Here is an 18,056-nt window from a genome sequence, read left to right as displayed (position 1 = left end):
TGAAAAGATGCTCATTGACTATTCGGTAATACACAACATTTACCAACATTATAAATAATTATGTTATCGTGAAAAAAAAAACCCAATTTATATCAAATGGGAATCAATTTTATTTAATTTTTTTTTAAACTGATGGCTCAACTTTAGTGAACCAAGCAGGATGTCTTTGACTTCGGTTGAAGCTTACGTCTTTTAAAGTATTTAAAATACCTTTCCAAATGTCGCCATGGTGCTTTCTACGCCAGATGAACTCAATAAGCATCCATGGCATCATTTTTTTGGTTCTCATTTTCCTAGCCACGTTGATTTTTATGTCAGATCACGTTCCTAACGTAAAAGAAAACGGTTATTAATTGATGAATATAGTTGAACCTGATATATTACATACCTTCAATTGTGTTGGTACAGACATCACCATCACGAAAAGTGACAGAATGGTTCACCGTGCGATGCTCTAAGCCCATACCGAGATTCACCATGTTCTGATACGCACTCCAGCAATCAGTATAAACCAGTGTTCCTGGTTTTACAAAACGTTCAATGATACTGGAGAGAGTGGCTTCGTTCCTGTTCTCAACGACAATGAGAAAACACTTTCTCTCATCTGTCCTTTCTACCCCGCCAACCACCCAGACACCTTCAACTCGATGGCCACGCCAGTATTTCACTTTTCCGAATTTGCTTTCATCAATCTGAACAATAATCCGGTCGTCATGAGAATCATATCCACAAACTTTGCAATCATCGAGTGTGATATCCTCCTGCAAAAGCGGACGCCAGTCATTTATTACTCCTCTTACGGTCGCAGGAGATATTTCAGCTAGACTGGCTTATATACATCGGTCAACGTTATGAGCCCAGTAGAGTAATATCGTCATCGTGGTCGAAATGGCAATATTACGGTTGTAAAAAACGAATCCACTCGGATAGTTCGTGATGAGCCATTACAACATCTGGTGCCATCTTCTCTAAGGACACCATGGCATCACCACTGTTGTTGGTGCTTATAATAACGCACGGCAGAGCCACTGGAACAACGAACGATCTCTTGTGTATCTGGCCAATAGAAAATGCAGGCAGCCTCTGTTTCTATGATGATATGCAAATTGTTGGTGCTCCTGTATTCAAGGGTACCGGCGTTCTTCATTGCAAGCAATGTCTAAAGCTATGGCAGAGAGACATTAACGCCGCTATCAATACGATGACCATATCTCGAGCAGTTTGGTCTGGAGTGGGAAGACCCAGCGTTTTCAAGCCAGCGAAGAAGAAGAAAGTATCGCCGTAATAAACACGGTTTTCCTTATCTTTTAAGGATTTAGATCATTACAGGTGAGGAATAGTACGGTTTTTTTTTTTTTTTTTTTTTTTTTTTTTGTTTCGCACTGCTAACAAGTTTTTGGAATTTGAATTATTGTTTAAACGGTCTATATTTTGGTCTACAACACAATTGCAACTCATCTAAAATGTAAATATTTATTGTCCAAAAAAAAAGTATTTCATCTAATTAGTTAAAATACTGTAGTAATGAAAACAGAAACATTGTCTTTGTGACACTTATTGTAGAATAGGGAATTTCTTTTTTAAACACATGTTATCCTGATTGGTGCTAGGAAACATCACTTTTTCAACTGTACTACAGATGCATAATTCTTTTGAAAGTGATAGGAACGAAGCGAAGAGATCCACTTTGTTATTCACTGTCTACCTGCATATACAGCAGGCTGAGCTTATGTTCTATAGGTTAGGCGACGCTGAAACAATTATGAGCCTTCCAATCGAACAATTGGAAAAGTCCGTTCAAAACGAACAGGTGAGAGTTATGAAACCCGTTCTGGACTGCAAAGAGCTTATAGAAGTGCAAATTTTAGCGGGTGAAGAATAACTATGTTTTAACATAAGGCCAGAGCGGTTATAAAATAGAATAAGCGGAAGAGGCATAGCAACCTTGAACACAGATCGTTTTTGCAAGATTTTAGAAGCCAGCAATGCCAAACTGAGGCTTGATCTGGGCATACTAAATTTGGGAGTTTCCGTCGAACTTGTCATCCAAATTTTCGGCACTTACTGCCTAATGATGAGTGGAATAGATAGCTTATACGAAAAAGATGATGCATTATTATTATTTTGTAAATAATGTTGATGGGGAATATTTTTATGTACATTGATGGGGCTATTCCCTTTAAGCGTGGGTAGTGGAAGATTGCTATACTTGCAAAATACATGACTGAAGTCGTTCTTGATTTGAACTCTTGCTATCACGCATTTTTCATAATGCTAAAATGCATAACGGGTACTTCAAATTTGTCTCCAGTAATGAGCCTCGATTTATAAACCTGGATTCTTTCCATATTCGTATACTTTATAGATTCTCATGTAGTGGGTGGATCCAGCCTTGGCAGTTTTTAGTTGTATAATTGCTTCCTTCCAAGGTTCTATCCGTTTCTTTAAAGTTCAGTGTTCGCTTTTTTTTTGTCAAAATTCGGGGATTTTTACAGCCCCATTTTCACATTTACAAATATCTAAAGTTAGCTCTTGTTGCCACCAAAGACCGTCAAGGTCGAGTCTACGAGTCAAGGTCAATTGCATCCGAGCTTTGTTGTCCTTGAACATACTCTTGCTCACGTATCTGCTCGCTCAGGGTTGTTGCATTTTTGACAATGAATCTAGCATACCAAATTCGAGTGTGGCTAGCACAATCTTCGCATGTATCAAATTCTTTTCGAAAAGTATGGTAGCTTGTGTTTCATCTTGGCTGCGTGAGTGCGTTCCCAGATGCGTCTCCACTGTTGTCTTTGATAGTAGACGATATATACAATAAAATGGTATAGTTCACTTTTATTTAGGACAAGGATGATCATACAATACGGCAGCGTACATTATAGTATTAGTAATACTTTAATACTGTGAAACAAGTGTTGTGTTAAGTTGACAGCATCGTTAGATACGATGAGTCTCGTATGAATTGTACGAGATCATCGTATCGTATTATCGCTGAATTTTACTTAGTTTGGTCTCCTTAAGTTTTCTGTATCAATTTCGCGTGCTATTTGCTACCTAGCAGGCTTGAATTACAACAAATATCATACTGTCATTTGTCAAGATTACCGACAACGAGAGATCGTCACCGCATTCAGGCTAAATTCTTGTTGCGAACACATATGTCTGTAAATGCCCCTACTGACGAATTCTCTACCATATTTACTTGGCAATACACACACTCATTCTGATGAGGTTTGCCACCCACAATGAAAGAGAGAGGGACGAAGAGAAAAACTGGTATATCTAGCCGTGCCAGCCAACATCAAAATGGAAGCGGTGATGATGATAGTGGACGTAGTCATATTTTTTTAAGAGAAATAGCAGATTTTTAGTAGCACTCTCGTTCAAGACAGATCATTTCCTTCTGCTGATGAGTAGGTATATAAGAAGTTGACAGTACAAACATTGCTGATATCTTTTCGCGCGTTTCCTTATCTTTCATGATGCTTTCGATTCTCCACTAACTTTATCCGAACTATGCTTACTGTTATGTTCCTACGCTACTGCTTAAGTACGGATCTTTCACGTGTTGGTTTCTGATAGTGTTTGTAACCTTAGTCTTTACAAATGATTCGGTTTGACTTAATCGTGACATTTTATCCGTACAACTTTATTCGAATAAATAAGCAAAGCAAGTAACAATTATGGCAAAAACAACTGTTGTAGAAGAATGCTAAAAATACAGGATGGGATATGGAAAATTAATAAGCAAGGATTTACCAATTAGTTCTTCGATTATGCATTGAATCAAGGTATTTGAACATTGTGCCAGGTACTGCAGTCGAACGGTCTCTCCAATGATATGCAAAAATCTGTAGTACTCTCTTCTTCTCGAATTGAGTATTTTTGAATAGACTTGGAAGGGAGTTTATTCTTCGACATTGGGATGGATCAGTGAAACACCATGGCAGAATCGACCAGGGCTTAATTCCATTATGTAGAATTCTTCTATAAATTCTATAATACAGCTTGGAACCGAAAATTTCTGGGCCCTTAATAAGATGTCGTTTAGGTGGTGATGGTTGAGTTTTTGAAGATGTGCCGCTATCAGCCTCAACCCTCGCTCTAAACAGATCAGCAGCACCTTCCAAAATTTCACATACATAGGGAGATTTTTGATAGAAATGGAACAAAGCACCTGTAAAAGGATTACCAAACATTCCAGTCGAGCAGCTTCCTTGAGCAATCCATTCGTGCTCAAATAATGGTGATAAATCTCTTATGAACATGGTATCCAGATCAAACCAAACACCACCATACTGGTAAAGTACCAACATTCTGAGTAAATCGTCTCTTCCTGTACCATCATTTTCATCGTCCACTAACGTTCTCCAAGCGTCCTTGAAAATTTCGATGGGGGTATTTTTCGTTAATGCGACTGGATCAACCACTCTATAACTAATTCGATCAAAATTTTGCAGTCGTTGTATATAATTCCAGTTTTCTGATTGTACTAGTAGCTTTTCGTCCTCCGGCTGTATCCAAACGGTTAAGGTATGATTTACATTCTGTGTAGCTGTAAATGATCGTAAAGTGGCAAGCTGCTTTTCATCGAAATTACCAGAACTAGTATTTGAAGACCAATAAGTATGAAATGATTGTTTTCTATCAGAAGAGGGGTATCTTGGTGTTTTGAAAAGAGCTGCAAAATCGTAACAGGTGTGTGCCTCCCAAACGGGTAGACCAGGTACAAAGTTGCCTGTAAATCTCTGATTGCCTTGATAATACGGACTATTCTTCGATATATTAGTAAAGCAAGATGACAGCGGTTCGATTACAACCGGCTGTGGTGGAGATAACCAGTTTCGCAAGTATACATGTGCATTCACTTCTAATCGGCAAAGTATAAAGAACGAGATGAGTCCGAACAGTATGAAAAGAATTCCATACTTCAACAGATTGTAGATGAGTCTGTTGTTTCGCTTGATGCAATTTCCACTTTGAATTAGTATTCGGTTAAAGAAATAAAGCCATTGCATATTCTTCTTCTCTTGTTGGAAAATGTGAAAAGGATAAAAGAAATGTTGAAAGTAACAATTCACAACAATAAATCAAAGAAGGAGGAGGAAGAGAAGCTAAAATTGCAGACGAAGCTTTTATATTACTTATAACCAATCAAAATTGGCCGTTGGTTTCTCTCCTTTATAGCAGCAATGAAATATTTCTGTTTTCTAGATTGTTGCACGAATGACCATCGGCTCATCAGGACAAAGAAGTCTAAAGAAGAAAATTATGATCATTTAGAAATTAGCCGCTTATTTTGACATATCGCGTGTGTTTTTTATGTTTTTTAAAGAATCCGTGTAGTTTTGGGCTATTTTTTCAGCAACGGTGGTCCATCACAATGTTACTATTTCGATTACATTGATGCTCCTTGTAAGGATAACTGTTGAGACTTGGCTCTCAATGTTGGATCCACCGCACAACGATAATGATCCAATATAATTGAACAATTCTTCTGAAGCTCTATTTTTTGATGACTGAAACCAGGGATACTGAGTTTTATGAGGCATACGTGCATAAATTTTTCTCCCTCGGCAACGATCTGAATAAGTGCATCACTGTTATGGCTGTCAAAAAGGTCGTGTATTTATGAGTCAAAGTTTGACTATCGGGAGGACTTTTCGGACCTGGCGCCGAAAAATCTTACCATTAGATGATTTCGTTTTCTGTTATACCATTCTAATAATAAATCATATATGTTTGGATCAATAAACACCAAACAGCAATATTGAGTTCTTATGAATGTTCCTATACATCGCCCTCTGCATAGTTATTCTGAGTTTTGCCAATAGAAGAGACAGTTCATCAAATTTTCCTTTATCCAAATCGTTCGCGACAATACTAGTTCTCATCGATCTCTCAAAAATCGGTAAATCAATTGAAAGTCGCAATCAAGAGCTACCCAACGAAATGCTGAGCAAACTTGTTTAAAAAACAGTTCCGTCAGCTGACGACGCTAGCTTTCAAATATTGTTGTTTGTTAAAAGTTCAAATTCAGCGGAAAAGATATTCAAGCCTGTCGAAGGAGTATAAATTGAGCAACAGTTTACTTGCAACAGATCATTCATCCAGTTCCTTTTTTTATATAAAAATTGTAAACATAACTAACAGTTTATCGATGAGAATATCCCAGCAAACGAAAGCTTGTTTTGTCACTAGTTTAGTGACCGTGAGCCTTTTTGTAGCCCAGGCAGCAGCAGCAGCAGCAAATGCTGATGATTTAGTAGATCTTTTGCCTACTATCTACGACGGCAACAATTATAAAAACATTGCTTTTATGGCCACTGTTGGAGGCGCATCACATTATAACTGGGTTTTAAGCATTGGCGATGAGCTAGGAAAAAGAGGCCATAATTTTACTTTTGTTACTTGTGTAAGTCAAACGATAAAGTGAAGCATAGTTATGTAGTTTGATCTATCGTGCGGGTAAAAAAAGAACAGGGTTATTGATAACGTTCACCGCTAATATAAACAGGAAAGGGACACCAAATTCGCCAAGCCTTTCGATCATGTTGCCACTCATTCAGTTGGGCCTTGTACAGATCTTGAATCTTTAATGGCTAAGGGTGAGTTGAAAGAATTAATGAAGAAAGGAAGTATCGAATTCTTAACAACCGGTATGGAGCTTATGCAAACGAATTATGAGCAAGGTAAAATGATTTTACACTTTGATCCATTTCTTCTTCAAATAGTACTATACTTCTTTGGAAATAACCTTCCATCTCATTTTATTCGTTTTTTGTTCAGACTTCTTGGGCACAAAACAATACTTCATTGACAATAATATTGATCTGGCTCTATGTGACCATTTCTCTGATGCTTGCATGGACGCAGCTACCGTTTTACGCATTCCTTTCATTTACACTGGCTCTTTAGATCTGACAAAAGGTATATAGCATTTCAGTGGTCATGGGCAGCCTCTGTATTTTGAGCCATTAGAATTAATATCTATGCATGATAGACTCCAGCGCGCCGTACATTAATGACTATGCTATCTTTACACGTGGCCCTATGACAACAGAATTTGAATCGATTACAACCCGTTTCTACAACAAATTTATTCTACCCATGCAGATCATGAAAAAAGTGGTGCCTTCTTTAAGGCGTTTTGAAAAGCGCAGAAGAGCCGTTGGCGTCAATGTGGGGTTACAAGATCCAACAACAAGACTTAAAAACACCTTAAAATTAATAGATAATCTTCATGGCTTTAATGCTCCTCGCCCCTCAGGCTCTCTTGTTGAAAATGTTGGCCCTGTCCTTCCAAAAAAGTACACTCCATTGACTAGAGAACTGAAAGAGTTTCTTGATATGCATAACCGCGTTGCCTATGTTGCTTTTGGGTCCAAAGCAACCCCTTCCGAAAAAGAAATTTGCTTTATTTTAAGGGGTATTCTCGAAAATATTGAACATGGCGATTTAGATGGCTTTATCTGGGCTACAGTTCATGCCGCTGGCTTCTTCCCTGACTCTATCACCACTTCCTCAAATACTACTTATTTTGTTCACGACATGTTTAACGGCTATTACTCTAATATTCGAATGACCAAATGGGCTCCTCAAACTGCCATTCTTCACCATCCTTCTACCTACCTATTCCTATCTCATGGTATGACTTTAATTTATGAAATGATACAATTAAAGAGACAAGCCTTTTTACTAATCTCTGCTATTGTATATAGGTGGATTAACGTCCTGGTTTGAGAGTATGCATTCCGGAACTCGTATGATCATGTTCCCATTCTTCGGTGACCAACCTGCCAATGCTCATACCGTTGAGCAAAGAAAATTAGGTGGCATTTTGAAGAGCACTTTCACTATGGATGAAGCCGTTGCCTTGTTTAAGAGAATCATTAAGGATGAAACTAATGAAATTACCGAGAGTGTAAAGCGATTCCAAGCGCTGGCTCAAATCTATACGAGAAATAGTATCACTCATGCCGCAGACATCGTAGAAGAAGTCGCTTATACCCATGTTAATGGCCGTCTCCTTCATCGCGAGTCTGCAGATCGCCGTATGTCATACATAAGAGCACATAATATTGACATCTGGGCCATGCTTTTTGCTCTCGTTGGCATCGCTCTATCAGTGGGCGTGCTCGTCGGTTACAAAGTTCTTGCTGCTCTTGATAAGCAGCAAAGTGCAACTAAAGTGAAAACAAACTAAACTCAAAGAAGGCCTTTATTGCTTCTTCCTATCATAAATCTATCAATACCCCCGACCTTGGACATTATTTGTCAGCTTTTTTTTTTTCTTTCTCTCTTTACCTTAGCTGCCAATAAATAAGCTGCTTTATATGTCTTCCATTCTGATAACTGACTTTTTACTATGTTTTTGAGTAAAATTACATGGTATTGACTTTTTTATTTTACATACAGAATGAATGCAGAAAAAAATCTATAAATTAATAGCAGGCGTTGGTCTAGCTGCAAAATATATTTTTTTAGTGATGTGATGGCTTTGATCCTAGAGTAAAAGTTCGGTAAGCTCAGGAACATTTAAGAGTTTAACAAAATCAACTTTCTCAATTACCATCTACTCGCAGATTTCTTGTTGCTGATGGAATACGCACTGTGAGTCCATCTAATTTTTCGCTCATTACAACCTGACAGCCTAAACGAGATCTATTGTAATATTAATAATAGCATTAGCTTATTAATTCGACCTAAAACTTCTTATGCATCTTCTATTCCTCAATTATATCTTTACGTATCCGTCAATCCAAAAGCTAAATCTAACATATCATTTTCTTCATCAGAGGGTTCATCCATTTTATCGTAATAACTCTGCTCACAAATAACATGACAAGTTGAACATGCCAAAGATCCTTCACAGGCAGCTATACACAATCAAACAATAGAATTGCCTCATTGAGTCCATTGATGTTAACAACCTCAAAGCTCCTGTGCGGATTAGTAATACCTTCCAAATCGATGTCATATCTTTGAGTAAGGTCAATAATTGTGTCGCCATCAGTCGCCTTTACTGATATCTTTTCTCCATCTGGCGTAATGAAATTAACAGTATATGGTCTGTTTTGTAGAGAACAACATGAATAGAGTCAGCCATGAGATCCTCTTTCCTTGTACACCCATATCATATATGATGGCATATGTCAATTCTTACCCTTCTCCTCGTTTTATATGTTCTCTACCATGAAATAAAGCTATACAAAGATACATTTTACATTATTCATCAAAAGCTCAATTACTAATGGATAACAGTAATCCTTTTTTTAATATAAAAAGGATTAAAAAAAGTTTTTAGTTATACATACCTGGGGCTGACGAGAACGATCTGAATGTGTTTCTTTGAATTGGCTTGAATGCAACTTTGGTTGTAAATAATCGTAACAAAGACATGACAATTTTTTATATACAGATTTACAAGCTGATCAGTAGAATAAAGAAGAAACAGACGAAAGAGAGGGGTGTTTATGAGGCAGGTGTCTTAGTAAAAGAAAAGAAGCGGACACATATCTGATCTTCGGTATAGAGCGGGGACGTTCGCACTGGATTCTGATTGGATCAATAACACAGTTACCTGAAATCTGCCCCGGGAAAGCAGAGAACAATAAAGATCTGATTAGCACAGCTGACAAATTTTGCCTTCAGTTAGTTATATAAAACGTTTATAACAGAAACAGCATGCTTTTACAGTTTTACGCAAAAAAAAAAGGAACCATTTAACTATCTCAGAAAAACTGCATAGATGATATTTCAGAAATCTTATCGTTGTTATACTACAGTCAAAGTCTATTAAGGACAGTCTGTATGCTATTCTGTCTTTAAGTTTCGACAAAATGTACCTCCGCTTGATGCCGTCTTTCTTTATCAGCATGCTTTCATGCAATCGAAGAATAGTAGCGTTTCAAAGTGTGATTTTTACTCAGTTATGGTACGCTTTGTCATGTCACGGGAAAAAAAGCAATCACGGTGAAAAGCCCGCCCTTTCGTACCAGACCATCCACCCAGCTTTCCAGGAACATGAATCATTTTTCGGCTTGATCAAATCAGGAAATAATGAAAAAGTTAAACCGTGATACGACTCGCAACGTTATTTACAGCAGTGAAGGATCATGTTCTAGTCCTTCTTCGAATTCAATAAAACAAAGCATTTGTACTATCCATGCTTTTTCTATCTGTGGCCTTCATTACTAAAGAAGAGATAGAAGTAGTATGACTCTTGTGAAATCCCTATCATTTGCCGTAAGGCCTCCTCTTCATTCCACGTGCATCTCATCCTTCTTTTGGACTTGCTGTCAAGGGCGCAAATTAAAAAGAAAAAGCAAGAAAAAAAGGAAGGTTGTCTGCTAATCATGACAGGGTACAGCTTTGACAGAACCAATAAAGGCTTCGTTTGACATTTAAGTTTTGAATTTCCGAGGTGTGTAAAATGGAAAAATGCCTTTTCTCGATCCCCACTAATTTGTTATCTTTTTTCTTCTTCACTTGCATTTTCAGCTCACTATGAAGTTTGGCAAAACATTATTAGCTAATCAAATACCAGAATGGTCAAGAAATTACATTGCTTATAAATCTTTGAAGAAAGATATCAAGCAAGCGTCGACGCATCTACCGCCGCCTGAAGAAGAAGTCACTGGTATAACAAATAAAAGAGCTTGAAATTGACGGTCGTCGTTCTGCATGAAATTCACTTCATTCCTTTCTCTGCAGGGATTTTTTTCAAACTAGACAGAGAGCTGGAGAAGATCGACACCTTTTTCGCTCATAAACAAGCATTGATCCGTCGAAGACTATGGATTCTGCAAGAAAAATATGAAAACTCAATAAGTGAGAATGACGAACTGTTGTCAGCTTTAAAGGAAACCAAAAACCAAATGAACAAATTGATGTGGTTTGCGGAAATGAATTCGAAAGGTTTCCGCAAAATACTCAAGAAGTAATGTCGGAAGGAATTTATACATGAGATCATCATTTTCATATGCACTGAATACGTGACTATCTCTCCTTTTTACGGCATCCTTAGGCTGGATAAAAAGTTGCAATTGGACACTCAAAATGCCTACTGGGAAACAAAGGTAAAGATGATTTAGTTAGTAACTGGAGTTGTGTGTCTCGTTCTTTCTTGCTGTGTCGAAAAAAGTGTGCATACCCACCCCCCATGCTACCCTAGGTTGCTGTTCTACCATTTGCTGTGCCAAGTCAGCTACGTCAGGAACTGGACCAAGTGCAGAAATGGATTTCAGAACTGTCTTTATCGGTTCAGCAAAACAGTGAGCTGTTAGTAAGCAGCAATAACAGCAAATCAAACCTGAAGCTAGCACGTTACTCTTCAAAGAATGAGGATATAACGAAAGCCATTCTTGAAGACAACAAAGAAGAATTGGAACTTCTATTAAAAGAGGGCACGAGAGTGAGTGTCAAGTCATTATGCATAGAATCTGTAGCGGATAGCTTCCTAACCTTATTTGTCCTTTCGTCATCCCCAGACGAATGATACTATTTTGGAGCTGGCTGTGCAACATGAATCAACCAAATGCCTGTCCTATCTTGTGAAAAATTTAGGATTGTCACTAAAAAACAATCGCGACATTAACGAACGAAATCTGTTACACCGTTTATGTATACAGCCTCCTTCGTCTATGGCCATTGTGGAATGCTTACTTGATCTGGAACCCTCACTACCTTTACAGCGTGACTTTGCCTGTAGAAGACCGTTACATTATGCCGCTGAAGCCAACATTGCAGACCTGATTCAAATATTGATGCGCCATGCAATCAAACAAGGCTATTATACCATAGAAGAGGGCTTTTCTGTTGCGGATTGGCAGGATCGTGAGGGTTACACTCCTTTATTCTTCGGTATTCTTCATGGAAGCACAAGTGCAGTCAAGGAAATGATTGACTTGGGCCAAGTAAAAGATATTGATCAAGCCATGGCATCCTGCGCCCAAAAATCATCACATGCTTTATCGGATGTCGCAACTATGCCAAACTTCTTGAATAATGATGTCGTGGATGGGAGCTCGGAAGTATTGCCTGAATTTGCTCGTACCTTTTACCATCCATCTTCAGTTGCTATTGCATGCAGATTAGGTAACTTGGATCTGTTGAAGCTACTTATATCGAAAGGTGCTTCGCCTGAGATTGCCGATGAGGATGGTGAAACACCTCTCTTGTTTGCAATAAGACGCTATTTCAAAGATGGTGTGAAGGTTTTGATTCAGGAAGGCCATGTGGATATCAACGTGTCTGAAAAGATTAATGGCTGGACCCCTTTGATGATTGCCGCTGCTGAAGGTTTCAAAGATATTGTGGAGATACTCTTGAAAGCGAATGCAAACAAGGGGAAATTAGACAACGATGGCTGGACAGCCTCTGATCATGCTGTCTTCCGCGGTTATTTGGATATTGCTCATTTATTAAAGTCTCAAAATAGCTTTCAAAATATACAAAGTAAGGTGCTCGACAGTAGTAAAGCAAGCAGTACAAATTCTTCCACGACCAGTACACCCTCAACTGCTAATAAAAAAGAAGCCATCACCAACAACAGCAGTACATGCTCCGGTACATGCTCCGTGTCTGATGAAGATAACAATAGTGATTCGTCCCGCGGATCCATATCTCCTAACAACAACAGTAACAAAAAGAAAAACTCAAAATCAGTTTCGAAAGCCAGTCGTTTGTATGGTCATAAATACCTTACGGATTCGTGCATGATCATCATCACACTTGGCTCCAACGATATCAGAAATCCAGTATCTCAGAAATTCATTGATCTTGCAGAAAAATTCACAAGCGAAGATCCACAAAGAAGGCTATCATTGTCTGTTACAGCTACACATGCCTCGGGCGAATGTCCAATTATTGATCTGCCTTCGGATTTTACCTACCAACGTTTCTACCCAGATCCCATTGTTCTTTTCTCGCCTAAACCTGAAGAAGTCAGACTACGCTTTGACCTTATCGAAACATTTGGTCCCTCTCGCGATACCAATGTTCTGGCACGAGGCACAGCTATATTGGCGGGTGATTTTATTTTTACCAAATCGAAAGGCTACAAAGGCCCAGTGGAAAAGGGCTCTTTACGTGGAGCTCAAACTGTTCCGTTGGTTCAAGCAAAGGATCTAGATTGTATTGGCACATTAGGTTTTGAGTATTTTGTGATCACACCGTTCCACAACAAACATATGCGAATTGGTGATCGTTATACTTACTATAAATCTGTCGATACGAAGGTGATTGGACATCGTGGTTCTGGAATGAACCGAAAGGGATCTAAATTGCAAGTTGGCGAAAATACAGTATTATCATTTATTACAGCTGCTTCCCTGGGCGCCGAGTACGTAGAGTTCGGTAAGCTTTTGCATATATATATAGCCATTTCAATTGTTGATAAATGTTTATACCTACTCACACGGCGGTCATATCTTTGTTCTGGCCGTTTCTGCTAGATGTACAACTAACAAAAGATCTGGTTCCTGTCATCTATCACGATTGGACTGTGACCGAAACAGGATATGATATTCCTCTGAATGCAATTACTTCTGAGCAATTCCTCAACTTGAGACGTTCCGGTCAAATTAAGGAATACCATACTGGTATCAGCGGCGAAAAGGCTATTATCCTACCTACCACCAACGCTGCGGATGATTTATCGACCATTTTAACAAAACAGTTACCTCCTTTGCCTGTACCTTATTTGCATCATCCGCAAGCTCAAAGGGTTGTAAACGGCAATGGCTCTCTCACACCCTCCCGTACAAGCCGTTCTCATTCGTTCAGTGCCGGTAGTCCTCGTTCAGAACTCAGTACAAACCCATTCGAATTGACTCGAACGTCTAAATCAGGAAAAATCAAGGGCAATGGACCTGAAACAATCCAGGGTCCTTTCACTACGCTAGCCGAAACATTACGCAGTGTACCAAAGCCCACTGGCTTTAACATTGAAGTGAAATACCCCATGATTGACGAGGCTGAGCAAGATGAATTGACTCAGTTTCAAGAACTCAATATATATGTGGATACTATTTTAGATTGTGTTTATAACAATGTAGAGGAAGATCGACACGTTATCTTTTCCTCATTCCACCCTGAGATCTGTTTAGCTCTCAATCTGAAGCAACCTAATTACCCGGTATTCTTCTTGACTGATGCTGGCACATTACCGATGGCTGATATGCGATGTAATTCTTTACAAGGGGCTCTTCGCTTTGCTAGACAAGCTGATCTGCTGGGTATTGTAGCTGCTAGTGAACCGATCCTTATGGCGCCACATATGGTTCAGGTGATTAAAGAATGTGGACTGTTGTTGTTTACGTATGGTGTATTAAACAATGAAGTTGAGAATGCAGTTGCTCAAAAGTATTATGGAGTTGATGCTGTCATTGTCGTAAGTCTCCTGATCTAGTTTGATATGCTATTGGAAGAAGCTGACCCAATATTATTTCACTTTCATTAGGATTCTGTGCTTCCTGTAAGAAAGGGCTTACGGGGAGACTAAGTGCATCGATGATAGACATATTTTAGACGCATGGAAGGCGGCCAGGCCTTATTTTCGGATATTCTAATTATTGACAATTCTTGCTAGCATATTTATATTTCCGGACATTGCTTGAAGCAAAAGTGTCCAAATGTTTCCTGAAGTTTATGTTCCTCAAAAAGCAATAAAGAACAGCATTATTGAAATTCTATTAACCTGAAATGAATGTATTTTGTATTACGCACTTGATGGTGTGCTGTTTTAAACGAAAGCGTTCTCTTCTGAACTGTTCACTTTTGTTATTGGAACAGCGATATTTTATTTAGACCATTTTCAGACGCTCATTATACAATAAATTGAAGGGTACAGACATATGTATTACTGTCTTTCATTTTAACTATTTGAGTCCCTCATGACTTTTTACAGATAAACGATAATGAACACTAAATCAATCAAAGTAAAGTCAAAATTCAAGTCGAGCGAATATCTATAGACTTTTATTCTCTTTCATCCCCTTCTTCTAAATGATCTATCATGGCCGTTTCTTTTTCTTCATTAAGTACTTGCTTATTTAGAACGAAAAAACTCACCAAAATCAAGATACTTCCAATCACTGTTGACGTTGGAACCATAACGCCTGTCAGCAACACATCAGTAACAGCAACCGCTGGTACGGTTAGCATTACGCCTACTGCAGCATAAACAGGATTCACCAACGCAATAACTGCCATAAATGTCGCATTATAGATAACACTCATGGAGGCTACTAGTAGGATATATTTAAATGTCGTCCATTCAGGTAATTCAAAAGGCTCTACACCGCTCCAATGTAATAACGGAAGTGGCAACCATAAAAAAATGAAAGTTGCTATACCAATAATACCAGTCATAATATTCGCAAATAAAATGGTTGGCTGTGCAGGAGAGGCATATTTTTTGTAGTAGACTTCGTAGAACCCATAAAATGCGGCACCTGAAGTGGCAACTGCAATGCCCAACCAACTATTTGTATTTTCACCACCACTACTGTTCCCATTCAGAAGACTGCTGCTATCCCCTTCATCTGATGACGAATCTGCCCATATAGCCATTGTAAGAACGCCCAACATAGATAAGATAACAGCAAACCCTTTGGACAGAACGAGTCGGTCGTGCAACATCAAAATGTTGAATAGATAGGCAAAGAAACAACCTGTATTATAGATTGCTGTCAAATTGGACATAGAAGTTAGGTTAACACTAACATACCATATATAAGACGGCAATGTGAGCAGCACTGCCAAAATTAGACACAGTTTCAATAACAATAGAATTCTCTTTTTGTTGCTGCTCGAATCATCGGACGGATTACCGCTGTTGCCTTCATGTCGGTATTGCAAAGCATCTAATGAAACAGTAACGCATGAAACAATCTCCTGTATCACATCATGCAATCTTTCATGAATGGATAAGTAGCGTCGAGACTCTTGTTCGTTTCCATCTTCTTCTTTGTTACTATGATGACAACTTGAAAAATATTCGGCGAAAAATTGTAATGGCAGCATAAAAATATAACACGAATGGCTTATGTACCTGAAAATTACAAATTTCAAATTTAAAAATCAGTCTGCTGTTTCGCTTTTTTTTTTCCTGATTCATTTGTGTGGGGTAGTTATCCTGATTTACAATATAAAATAGGGTTTTGCATAGTTAGTTGACCTTTGCACATATTGAGCGAGCTCTGTTTGTATAACAAATGCTATGATACAGATAGCCAACATAATGCCGGCTAGCATGGGTCGAGATCGCGCTGGCTTTTTGGTTACTTGCATTGATTCATGGATGACATTGTTATTGTAACGATCGGTAGTAGTAGGAACTGCGTGATATACAGACATATTGTAGCTTATAATAGACTGGTACAATAATGGGTATTGATTGATTGCTTCTATCTTTAAGCTTATGTGAATGCTTCTTGAAAAATCAAAAGCATACTAAAAAATCAATACACTTTTAAAATCTGCAACTGGAAAGAGAACTACAGATTTATAAACCCCGCATTTAAGCGGAAATACAGTGTTTTAGCTTCAGTTCTACACTTTATACATATTTTATTGGACAATATATATTTTTAATTTAGATAATTTTAAATTACTTTAGGATGAAATGGTATTTTAGGAATCCACAGTATATGCTTTCTGTTTTATCGATTTTACCCATCTCGAATAGCGCTCAATTTTGAATACAAATCAAAGACTCAAAAGCGCGGCAGCAACCTGTAAGCAGCTGGTAATGTTGAGAAATCTGTTGTACTAACCACATATTACAGTAACAAGTTCATTTCGAAAAAGTTTATATTTTTATTTTAAATGCTTCTTGCGTATACGTTCTTTTTCATATTTGAACTAGCATTACTTAGCCGGAAGTCAAATACTCTCATTGCATTGAATGCTCCAGTTGCCACGAGCTTTTAGGTTGTATTGAAGAACTGGAAAAGCACTTTTTTAATCCTATTCTGCGCAGCAAACAACCAATGAAGAAGGAACAGGTAGTAATAGCAACAGTAATAACTACATCAACAAGAAAGTAAGCTTGATTGAGCTGTTTGTGCTCTTTTTTTTGTCATTCAACGATCATCCACTTTTCTTCTTACTCTCTTTTTTTTTTCCCTTTTTTCTTTTCTATTTTTACGTTATTTTACAAATTGTTTCTTACATCTTTTGCCTCAAAGATCTCTTTAAACGAGAGTAAACAGGTTCACACACTCAACTTCCAGCTTATTTCAAAAAAAAAAAAAAAACGAACAGATCGGGCCCAAAATTCATTATGGAAGATATGAAAGGATTATTGCAAATGTACTCTCCTCGTTTTCAAGAATCATATTATCCAATGAATAATAATGCTGATGCGGTAATTACCCATTAACCAACAAGACCAACAGCTACCTGTATCCTTAAATCGACACCCTGGATCCTTGCGTATCATTTGTCCGGCTCTGAAATGCAGACGCGGATGAATTGGAAGACTTTGACTTTGGAAGAGTACTCTTTGCTGCAAATGAGCAAGAAAGATGCCTATTGCGTTCCATCTGACACACTCTTCAAAACTTTGTGTCCAAGTGCAGGTGTAAGTCTCCTATTATTCCTTCTAATCATGAACGCAGCTTCTTTTTTCGACAGGGTCATTGACGTGTTTGGTGAGATAATAACTACAATACTTGAGTACGTACAACCAGGTAGAGAATACATTCTACCACGGTCTATCTATATTGCATCTAATACAGGTTATGTACAACATAGAATAAGATACAGGTCTAAGTATAATAATCACTCAATAAGCATCTGAACCTGAAATTAGTGACTAGCATACGCGTCCTCAAATAATATAATTCCCATTAAACCTCACAAAGTAAATAATCCTTCTACTTCATCTGAAGAATAATAAAGACACCTAAGTTCATAGTCATCGACTTACAACTGTTATCAATCTTTAATTAAGCAAATACAACAGTCATGTCGATCATCAATTATTTCGCAGATAATAGTAACACCGTTTATTTTGATGTTAAGAATTGTTATGCAGCATGTTTAAA

At 38.0% G+C, this 18,056-nt stretch overlaps 6 protein-coding genes across 6 annotated transcripts; 3 read left to right on the top strand and 3 right to left on the bottom strand.

The window, feature by feature from the left end:
* Window positions 1–1,097: 1,097 nt before the first annotated feature.
* BDF20DRAFT_896898 (uncharacterized protein) lies at window positions 1,098–1,358 on the top strand (the record flags this gene model as incomplete). Its single annotated transcript, XM_053082530.1, has 1 exon — window positions 1,098–1,358. A coding segment is annotated over one exon (188 nt), but the record flags the coding sequence as incomplete, so codon positions are not given.
* Window positions 1,359–3,866: 2,508 nt separating this feature from the next.
* BDF20DRAFT_807081 (uncharacterized protein) lies at window positions 3,867–4,886 on the bottom strand (the record flags this gene model as incomplete). Its single annotated transcript, XM_053076539.1, has 1 exon — window positions 3,867–4,886. A coding segment is annotated over one exon (1,020 nt), but the record flags the coding sequence as incomplete, so codon positions are not given.
* Window positions 4,887–6,232: 1,346 nt separating this feature from the next.
* Window positions 6,233–8,345, top strand: BDF20DRAFT_896890 (uncharacterized protein). The gene is made up of 5 exons (XM_053082529.1): window positions 6,233–6,415; window positions 6,518–6,692; window positions 6,790–6,930; window positions 7,004–7,648; window positions 7,722–8,345. The coding sequence occupies exons 1-5, from the start codon at window positions 6,320–6,322 to the stop codon at window positions 8,204–8,206; spliced, it is 1,542 nt and encodes a 513-aa protein (XP_052931981.1). The 5' UTR covers window positions 6,233–6,319; the 3' UTR covers window positions 8,207–8,345.
* Window positions 8,327–9,573, bottom strand: BDF20DRAFT_896884 (2Fe-2S ferredoxin-type domain-containing protein). The gene is made up of 6 exons (XM_053082528.1): window positions 9,318–9,573; window positions 9,167–9,206; window positions 8,963–9,072; window positions 8,750–8,879; window positions 8,573–8,664; window positions 8,327–8,506 (listed from the first exon to the last, which is right to left on the bottom strand). Exons 1-6 carry the CDS (start codon window positions 9,400–9,402, stop codon window positions 8,484–8,486), a joined length of 480 nt encoding a protein of 159 aa, XP_052931980.1. The 5' UTR covers window positions 9,403–9,573; the 3' UTR covers window positions 8,327–8,483.
* An 864-nt stretch (window positions 9,574–10,437) lies between these two features.
* BDF20DRAFT_896874 (Glycerophosphoryl diester phosphodiesterase family-domain-containing protein) lies at window positions 10,438–14,704 on the top strand. The gene is made up of 7 exons (XM_053082527.1): window positions 10,438–10,642; window positions 10,717–10,942; window positions 11,030–11,081; window positions 11,177–11,416; window positions 11,493–13,359; window positions 13,458–14,395; window positions 14,465–14,704. Exons 1-7 carry the CDS (start codon window positions 10,510–10,512, stop codon window positions 14,504–14,506), a joined length of 3,498 nt encoding a protein of 1,165 aa, XP_052931979.1. The 5' UTR covers window positions 10,438–10,509; the 3' UTR covers window positions 14,507–14,704.
* A 161-nt stretch (window positions 14,705–14,865) lies between these two features.
* Window positions 14,866–16,508, bottom strand: BDF20DRAFT_896870 (uncharacterized protein). The gene is made up of 2 exons (XM_053082526.1): window positions 16,151–16,508; window positions 14,866–16,057 (listed from the first exon to the last, which is right to left on the bottom strand). Exons 1-2 carry the CDS (start codon window positions 16,360–16,362, stop codon window positions 14,983–14,985), a joined length of 1,287 nt encoding a protein of 428 aa, XP_052931978.1. The 5' UTR covers window positions 16,363–16,508; the 3' UTR covers window positions 14,866–14,982.
* Between the last annotated feature and the right edge of the window lie 1,548 nt (window positions 16,509–18,056).

Source organism: Mycotypha africana (assembly GCF_025528875.1).
Source record: "Mycotypha africana strain NRRL 2978 chromosome Unknown BDF20scaffold_12, whole genome shotgun sequence".
Classification (NCBI taxonomy): Eukaryota; Fungi; Mucoromycota; class Mucoromycetes; order Mucorales; family Mycotyphaceae; genus Mycotypha; species Mycotypha africana.
The sequence above is the reverse complement of the archived record's forward strand: the minus strand, read 5'-3'. Positions and strand labels throughout refer to the sequence as shown.

Coding starts and splice junctions, on each gene's coding strand:
- BDF20DRAFT_896890 (XM_053082529.1), top strand. CDS start 6,320: ATGGCCACTGTTGGAGGCGCATCACATTATAACTGGGTTTTAAGCATT. Junction 6,693..6,789: donor GCAAACGAATTATGAGCAAG/GTAAAATGATTT, acceptor TTTTTTGTTCAG/ACTTCTTGGGCACAAAACAA. Junction 6,931..7,003: donor CTCTTTAGATCTGACAAAAG/GTATATAGCATT, acceptor TATGCATGATAG/ACTCCAGCGCGCCGTACATT.
- BDF20DRAFT_896884 (XM_053082528.1), bottom strand. CDS start 9,402: ATGTCTTTGTTACGATTATTTACAACCAAAGTTGCATTCAAGCCAATT. Junction 9,073..9,166: donor CATATAAAACGAGGAGAAGG/GTAAGAATTGAC, acceptor TCTACAAAACAG/ACCATATACTGTTAATTTCA. Junction 8,880..8,962: donor ATATGACATCGATTTGGAAG/GTATTACTAATC, acceptor GATTGTGTATAG/CTGCCTGTGAAGGATCTTTG.
- BDF20DRAFT_896874 (XM_053082527.1), top strand. CDS start 10,510: ATGAAGTTTGGCAAAACATTATTAGCTAATCAAATACCAGAATGGTCA. Junction 10,643..10,716: donor GCCTGAAGAAGAAGTCACTG/GTATAACAAATA, acceptor CTTTCTCTGCAG/GGATTTTTTTCAAACTAGAC. Junction 14,396..14,464: donor GAGTTGATGCTGTCATTGTC/GTAAGTCTCCTG, acceptor CACTTTCATTAG/GATTCTGTGCTTCCTGTAAG.
- BDF20DRAFT_896870 (XM_053082526.1), bottom strand. CDS start 16,362: ATGTCTGTATATCACGCAGTTCCTACTACTACCGATCGTTACAATAAC. Junction 16,058..16,150: donor GCAAAACCCTATTTTATATT/GTAAATCAGGAT, acceptor TGTAATTTTCAG/GTACATAAGCCATTCGTGTT.